Source organism: Camelina sativa, chromosome 13 (genome assembly GCF_000633955.1).
Source record: "Camelina sativa cultivar DH55 chromosome 13, Cs, whole genome shotgun sequence".
In the NCBI taxonomy this organism is placed as follows: Eukaryota; Viridiplantae; Streptophyta; class Magnoliopsida; order Brassicales; family Brassicaceae; genus Camelina; species Camelina sativa.
The window spans coordinates 18,893,308-18,902,555 of NC_025697.1; the positions used below are offsets into that span (position 1 = coordinate 18,893,308).

Below are 9,248 nucleotides of genomic sequence, written 5' to 3' on the forward strand. Positions count from 1 at the left end.
CGGAAAATGAGCTATATCCGTCTGCTATCAATGTACATATTTGTTGTAGTGGCACCGTGATTAGTTTTTTTTTTTTATTATCGGTAAAGCGAGTTTGATGTGAAAGTTCTTTAGATGCCTTCGTACAAGCCCTTTTGTGAACGAACATGTACGAACATGTATGTAACAAAAAGCTTTGTTTCGGGTTTAAGGTTTTTAAGAACTTGGTTTGTTTTTATGAAAGTTTAGATGACTATTGCGAGCTGAAATCTTTGTGTGTCTGTTTTTATGTCAGTCTTTGTCCCCAAATTCTCCTAGACAACCATAAGTCGCTAGTGATTTATAAGCGTCGAACGCTTAGGCCGCCGACTCAATCTTTCTAACTGATTTAAATACTATTTACTTCTTAATTATTAACAAACCGACCTTATCCAGTTGGTAGAGCGGAAGCCTGTAATTGTTGCTGTAATATTTAGGTCGCTCGTTCGATTCCGGCAGGTCGGAAATTGTATTTTTGTTAATAAACATAATTCCCATTTTTCTTCTTCCTCTTTTTTTTTGTTTTCTTTTTCTTTTCTTTTTCTTAATTTTAAACCTTAATTTAGGCTTTACTCGTTCAGTATTTGTCACTGGACTAATTAATTAATTATAAATATTAAGATTTGGTACAATCTTTTTAATTACTCAAATTGTGTCCTACTATTAAGAAAAATTATTGGGTTCATCCCTAGGGTAAACAACTCTCATTCACCCTCTCTTAATTAACCAATTAGAATACAACAATATACAAAACAAATAAAAAGAAAAAACAAATTAAGGAAACAAATTATGTAGATCCTTTATTAAGGAAATTATGTTGCTTGAGTTTATAAAACAGGATTAGGGTTTAATGAATTTACTCTTCAGCAAAATATCCACGAACTTACTCTTCAACAAAATATCCACAAACTCCACTACCATCTCAATCGTTTCATTACCACTAGCTATTTACGATGGTTAAGTTTAGTTAGCCTCTCCGAATTAAACAACAACAATACAGCAAGAATGCCGCATATCAAGTTGGTGGCGGATTGCGTGAGACGAGCGAAAATGTGTTTGCTTTGATGTGTACCGCCTCTTGGGGTGTCGCTTGCAGTTTCGACCATCCTCAATCTCATCTATATCGTTGTAGCAATCGTTCTATCCGTGTCACTATCTGAGAGATGGTATAACTAATCAAGGGATGATCAAGATTCAACATTACTTATGGTTTAACTACTGCAAAATCTGATTCTTAGCTCTGTTTTCATGTTACACCATAACTAAACAACACCAATTACGGAGACGAGTAATTGTTACAATATATAGATTATAAACGTTGCAAAAGTTGGGGGATTGATCCTCACCTTCTAAAGAGAATGAGGAAACAAGTTAAATAACCATTAAATAAATGGACATATTTGAGGTTCTGAATTTCTCATTTTAATATATATTCTCTAAACACATAATAATATCGAATACTCTAAACACATAATAATGTCTAATACTCTAAACACATAATGTCTCATTTAAGAAATGAGCTGGTTTCATTATTTTACAAGTACTTCTTAATTTTCTGTTTTCTTTATGGCTGCAAAATATGAAAACTAATATGACTATTTTAAACACAAAAAATCATATCGTCTTCTATAAAACCTCCAGGTTTAATCCCTAGTATAACTAAAAGATATAAACACAAGACGACGAAGAAGATTGAATAAAGCTAAAAGGCTTTCCAGCTTTGGTCCTTTATTGGTAGTATTGATTAAAAAGTCAGACAACGAAGAAAGCATGCACGTCACGATTGCTCAAAATCCTTACCCACTCCAGCAAGAATCATGGTGTGTATATACTACTTCCTCTAATTCTCTTCTTTCTATCGCTGCTTATGGCCAAGAGGAGATGCATGCACATAGGAATTTGCCTTTCTTCTGCCTTCAAAAGGCTTGTAGAACATATATAATAAAAGATCAAAACCAGCTTTACTTCTCTCTTAGTCTTGGTTGGTACTTCAATAGTCATTTCCCATCGTGCTTGCTTGCTAGAAACATATTGGGCAATCAATACCCCTAGGCCACATCCTAAAATTATTATTATTATTATTTTTATTTTATGTTTAGATGTTTTTGTGTTTAAGTGTTTGGAACTACAAAATTGATCTTTATCGCATTTTCATCTTTTATTGTATTCAATAATTGATGCAAAAGATTGTACATTTTATTTCAACTCTAGTAAAATTCATTTAAATATTTAAATTAGACTAAGTTTTTTTTTCTAAAATAATGAAAAGACCACATTTTAAAATTTAGCTGTATGCAGCCTCTCGAACCATAAGCATCACATAACCTAAAAAAAAAATCTGTAGATTATGTTTAAGCGTGAAGAGCTAATAATTTGTTACCATTTTCAAGTTTAGTATCTAAAATTACTTTTGTTGTTGCATTTTTTTTTCTGCTATTAACGGAATTGTGACTAAAATAATACGAAAGCATAGTAAACAATATTAGTTGGACATTTAGTTTTGCGCACTGTAGCACTAATAAAGTCCCGTTTTATTTGCACCTAGAAAGCAGATACATGGATAAGACTGATATGTGGTATGTTGAGTACCTTATCTCATTTCCTAACAGTGATTTTTTGTCTAATCTTAAAACAGTTTGATAGGGGAAAAATAGATCTGTACTGATGTGTCTGTATTTTATAGGTTTTAACCATAGTTTTTACAATTGTTTTGAGTCATTTATTGAGTCAAAGTGTGCTTTTAAAGTTTTTTAGTCGTTTGTGAGTCTGTACAGGTTCTAGGTTGCTTTTTAAGAAAACTGAGTGTTTTGGTGATGCAAACGTGCATCTGGAGCCAATTTGGTAAAGACTGATCGGACTAGCAAGCAGATGGAGCAAACACAGAAAAAGCGTCCAGGATCGACCGATCCCGTACCCGAAACAAATTTTCCTTTTTCATTTAAACAAAATTTTAGGGTTTTATTTTAGTATTTAAGCACGTGACTCGACCTCTAGAAAGATAACTTTTATTCTACGCAGATTCTGAGTACTTGTAAACTTTCGGAGAAGATCTCTAATCCTCTCTAACACTTTGGAGAAGATTTCTGAACCTTTTTTTTATTTCTTTTGCAATACAATTATGTCTTCATCATCTTTGATTTGCTGTTTCTGCCTATGTCTGAGTAGTTTCTCTGTTGAGTTTCGGGTTTCAAAGGGGTTTATAATTCTCTAACAATGGTGTTTTAGATTGAGGATTGATTTATTTTGTTCTTTATCTATTGTTGTTCTTAAAGCCTAAACTAGATTAGCTACCTAGTTTATGATCATAGGTTAAATTTATCATGGCACCAAAAGTGTTGTTGAGTTACATGAAAAGAACATAGGTGAGCAAGGTGATCCTTAGCCAACAAGAGTTGAAGTTAAGATACCTTGTGAACTAATCAAACCCGAACTTTTTAATGCTTGCTTGGTTTGCTAGATTCAAACGAGAGTTTAGGGTTTAGTAAATTCATTGCTTAGTTAGATAGTTAACTCTACGAGAGTGGATAAGCTTTACAACCATGATTTAAGTTTTAGAACGGTGTCTAAAGCGTCCCCATCTAATCACCTTAGTCCGAGAATTATATTCCTCGTAGATTCCTTTTGCCCAATATTTCCTTTTTGATTTAAAACAGCTTATTTACTTTTCGCTTTTGATAGTTACTTGTTTCACAAAACTTCCTCTTTTATCTTAGCTATATTTAATTTTCATAATTTCACAGTGCAATTAGTTGGTCTCTGTCGATTCAATCCTGGAGTGTTATGATGACACCACTAGATCGTGGTTGAGTGCACATTAGATTTTAATTGACCTTCTGATCATGTACTCATTATGCTCTCCTTTTAGCATGGTATTTGGAATGTTGAGTATCATCCTCTACGTATGTGCACACTATGGAATATATAATAGGAATTTTCCTTCTTCTCTCTTGAAAGATCAAAAGTCTCGTAGTATTGGTTGGATTTTCAGTGGTCATTACCATTTGTGTCTCTATACCAGCAATTTTAGTTAAAGTATTTTGTATTTGTATCAAATTCGCTTTGAAAACTGACATTAAATCAATATTGTATGTTGGTGATGAATTAACTACAATATTTTCAATTAATCTTAAAAAAAAAATTATTAAGTTTGTAGGGTATAGTTTTGAGATAGAAGGGTTAGTATTTAGAAATTAGAGTTTATTTTTGAAAGTTTAATTGCATGATGTTGTTTTTGAAATTTATAAATGACGTGCAAAATTTAGAAACAGAACTTATTTTTGTTGTATTTGTGAAAATTGTCTCTTTTTTTTAATCAAAACAGATTTAAATATATATTTCTCATACTTTTTTTGTTTAAGGATCTTGAAAACCTCAGGCACAATAGCCCTTACAAAATCCAACGCCTTTGGGTTCCTTCAGGCTTCCGCTTCCTTATTATAGAAATAAGATGTTGAAGCATGTGCCGAAGTTTTTTTGACATCGTCAGAAATATCTTTTAGAGTTGAGATTAGTTTAATACGTGGTACGATTTATAATGGTTAATTATTTGTGAAAAGTTAATAGTCTTATGACTAGTTAGTTATCTCTCTACTCTTTAGTAAAGTCAAATTCTTTCTCCATTTTAGTGAAGTTAAAAATCTCATTCCATTTACATGCTTACTTTTACCGATTTTAAACACACAATCAAGAAAATTTTACATGAATAGACTTTTATCTCCATCTTTTCATATCATAATAAATAAATAAGTTGTGGAGGCTTCATCTACTACAATCAATAATCTTCAGTCTCACCAACTTTTGGATAGCTGCATTTAGACTTCCAAAAGCCTGTGTAAGAGAGATTGACAAGTTATGTTCAGCTTTTCTATGTGTTGCCTCTTCTTTAAACCCTAAAAAAGTAAAGGTTGCATGGTCTGATGTCTGCTTGCCTAAGAGTGAGGGCGGTTTAGGTTTACGCTCCATCGAAGAAGCAAACAAGGTGTTTGTCCACAAGTTGATTTGGCGATTTCTTTCTGTGAAAGGTTCATTATGGGTGAGCTGGGTTAAATGAAATCTCATTAAAAGTGGTTCTTTGTGGGCAAAGCAAGAACCATCAACCTCTGGTTCGTGGATTTGGAGGAAACTACTAAAATACCGGACCATAGCAAAACAGTTATATTGAGTGGAAGTACACAACGAGAGTCTACCTTCTTTTGGTTTGATAATTGGTGCGCTTTGGACTGTCTACATGAGAAACTGGGTGACAGAGGGATAACTCTTGGGATACCACTCTCAAGTACAATGGAAGATGTTATGAAAATGAACAGGCAGAGGAGACATAGAGAAGCTCTGTTAAACCAAATAGATAAGGTGATTTTGAATCATAAACTTAGTCGCAATGGGGAGGTGCAAGACGATGCTCTCTGGAAAGGAAGAAATGATTGCTATAGCACGAAATTTATAACCAAGGACACATTGTCCTTCATCCAGGTTTCTCACCCAATTCTGGAGGCCTCTAAAGTGATTTGGTTTCCTTTTGCAACTCCGAAGTTTGCTTTTCTTACATGGCTACTAGTAAAGAACAGACTTACAACATGCGACAAAATACAAAGACGTAATCCAGGTTCTAACCCCAGCTATGTTTTTTGCAGGGATCCATTGGAAACTATTACGCATCTCTTTTTTTAGTGTCCCTTTTCACAACATATCTGGTATTGATCAATGATGTGAGATCAGTAACAAGTGATCCTGTGTCTGTACGACTGTCCGTACAACTGTCCGTACAAGTAACTAATGGTCTGTGATCCATATGAGAGTGTGGTGAAACAGAGGCCCTATTAGTACCAAGACACATTGGAATAGAAGGATCTAGATGATGGTGATTTCAGGTCGTTGTGGGCAGAATTCGAGATGGTTAGACCAAACACCATGGACCCGGCGGTTCTTAATGAGAGAAGAGAACAAGATAAAGTCTTTTCTCTCCTCCTAACTCTCAATCCAACCTTTAATGACCTTATTAAGCATATCCTTCGGGCGGACAAACTTCCTAGTCTCGATGATGTCTGCTCGCAAATACAGAAGGAACAGGGCTCGCTTGGTTTGTTTACAGGAAAAGGTGAACTTTCAATGGCAAACAAAGGAACCTATCGACATGATGAGAGAAGATCAAAGGGAGGATGTGAGCATTGTAAGTGTAAGAACCACACCAAAGATAAGTGTTGGTTTCTGCATCCTCACCTAAGACCAAGTATGACCAACAAGGAGCCCAGAGCCAACATAACCAAAGTCAAAGAAGAGCAAAGTGAAGTGGATACATCACAGACTGGAGAAGGGATGGTGTCAGGAGATTATGTGAAGAAATCAGACCTGGAAGCCTTCTTCAAATCTCTAGCTGCCAATAAAGACTCTGGTAAAATCCACTTCACTCATAGCTCAAATAGGTCTCTTGTTGTTGACTCTGGTGCATCACACCACATGATTAATAACTCAAACCTACTTGATAATATAAAACCAGCTAGAGGTAATGTCATAATAGCTAATGGTGATAGTGTTCCGGTTCAAGGAATTGGTAGCTTAAGGTTATTTGATAGAAAATCAAAAGCTTTTTACATGCCCAAGTTTACCTCCAATCTCCTCTCTGTGAAAAGAGCAACAACTGATCTAAATTGTTATGCTATATTTGGGCCAAATGATGTACTATTTTAGGATATTGAGTCTAAAAAATTACTTGGAGAAGGTGGTACCAAAGATGATCTTTACATTCTTGATGACACATCACCAAGTGCTTCTAAATCTACCTTTGCTAGTTGTTTGAATGTTTCTTTAATGCTATGTGGCATGCTAGATTAGGCCATCCTCACTCTCGAGCCCTTGAATTAATGCTTCCTAATGTTCTGTTTGATCACTTTAGATGTGAAGCTTGTATTCTTGGCAAACATTGTAAAACTGTTTTTCCCAAGTCTACTACTATCTATGAAAATGCTTTGATCTACTTCTTTCTAATGTGTGGACATCACCATGCATATCTAGGGACAGTAACAAGTACTTTTTGACGTTTATTGATGAGAAATCCAAATATACTTGGATTACGATGCTTCCATCAAAAGATCGAGTGATTGATGCATCCATAAACTTTCAGAATTATGTATCTAACCAATTTAATGCTAAGATCAAAGTATTTAGAACAGATAATGGAGGTGAATATACAAGTACTCGATTCAAAGAACACCTATCCAAACACGGCATTGTGCACCAAACAAGTTGCCCATATACTCCGCAACAAAATGGAGTTGCATAGAGGAAGAACAGACATTTGATGGAGGTTGCACGCTCAATGATGTTTCACACTAATGTTCCTAAAAGATACTGGGGAGATGTAGTGATGACAGCATGTTATCTCATCAACCGAATTCCAACAAAAGCGTTGAGCGATGTGTCACTATTCGAGGTACTGAATACTGTAAAGCCACCCATTGATCACCTAAAAGTATTCGGTTGTGTTTGTTTTGTGTTTATACCAGGAGAGCTTCTAATCAAGTTGGAGGCAAAGAGCATGAAGTGCATGTTCCTCGGCTACTCAACCACACAAAAGGGATACAAATGCTTTGATCCCACCAACAACCGTATGTTTGTATCAAGGGATATTACGTTTCTGGAAAATCAAGGCTACTTTGATAAAAAGGACTGGAGCGACTTGGAAAACTTGGCAACACCAACTGATAGATCAGCTAGTCTCAAGTTTCTTCTTGATCATCTTGGAGCCTCGTCAGGAATTGAAACATCACTGCAGATACAAGGCGACACGGTCCCTAAAATTGCAGAGGAAACCTCGACTAAGCCTCAGGAAACTCCACATAATCCACCTGCAACCCTGATCGACTTAACGGTTAGTGAGTCAGAGGGGGAGAATACAAATACAAATCCACCTGAAGAAGTAGAAGAGGTGGAGACAGCTCACCAACCATTAAGACGTAGTGCTCGTACGAGACCTCCTATGTCGACTTGGAGAGATAAAGATTTTTACTATAACAATCAAGTCGTTGCTCATCTGATCCAAGTAGTATGTTCACTAGCACGACTACCAGCTGATCATCAGGCCTTGAAGACACTATTGCTCCTGGAAAAGTGTTACAACTAAGGAAAGCTATATATGGCCTGAAACAATCCCCAAGAGCTTGCTAAGCACTACACTCCTAAATCATGGTTTCAAGAAATCTCACATGGACAATACTCTGTTTACTCTTCAAAGCGCTGAAGGTATTGTTGTTGTTTTCATTTATGTTGATGATTTAATCATCTCTGGAGACAACACAAAAGGTATTAAAGAGGTTAAGACCCATCTTAAGTCTGTTTTCGATATAAAAGATCTTGGAGAACTTAAGTATTTTCTTGGGATTGAAGTATGTCGATCTCTGGAGGGTCTATTCTTATCACAAAGAAAATATACTCTTTACTTGCTATATGAGACAGTAAAACTAGGAGCTAAGCCAGTAGGCACACCACTTCCTGATGGATACCAAGTTGAGCGAAAGGGGGAGAGGAAAGATCCATCTTATAAAGATCCCTCTCGCTACCGGCGACTTGTAGGTAAGTTAATATATTTGACTCTGACTAGACCTGATCTTTGCTATGCGGTGAACCAGGTGAGTCAGTATATGAAGTCTCCTACAACGTATCATTGGAGTCTTTTGGAGAGAATACTCCACTATCTTAAAGGAAGCCCTGGACAAGGAATTTGCATGGGAAAGAACGCTAACACTGAACTTGTGGGCTATTGCGATGCTGATTGGGGTGGTGACAAGACGGATAGAAGATCCATCCAAGGCTATTGTACTTTCATTGGAGGTAATCTAGTCACATGGAAAACAAAGAAGCAAAAGGTAGTCTCGATGTCAAGTGCAGAGTCAGAATATCGAGCAATGAGGAAGCTTACAACCGAACTCACATGGCTAAAGGCACTACTAGAAGACTTAGGCATCACGATTTCAACTCCTATTACTATGCATTGTGATAATCAAGCAGCTATCCACATCGCAACCAACTCAGTATTTCATGAGAGAACCAAACATATCGAGATAGACTGCCACAAAGTTCGAGAGAAGATTGAGGAAGGAGTTACTCTTCCCTGCCACACTCCAAGTGAAAACCAATTAGCTGATATCTTCACTAAGGCTGCAAGTCTCAAGGTTTTCTCACATATCTCCTTGATCACAAATCCTCTCTCCGTGATAATCACACTCTTTTTCCCTTGA

At 36.1% G+C, this 9,248-nt stretch overlaps 1 protein-coding gene across 1 annotated transcript; it reads left to right on the plus strand.

Moving 5' to 3' along the window:
- LOC109128377 (uncharacterized mitochondrial protein AtMg00810-like) lies at positions 8,217-9,248 on the plus strand. Its single transcript, XM_019234589.1, has one exon. The coding sequence runs from the start codon at positions 8,217-8,219 to the stop codon at positions 9,246-9,248; it is 1,032 nt and encodes a 343-aa protein (XP_019090134.1).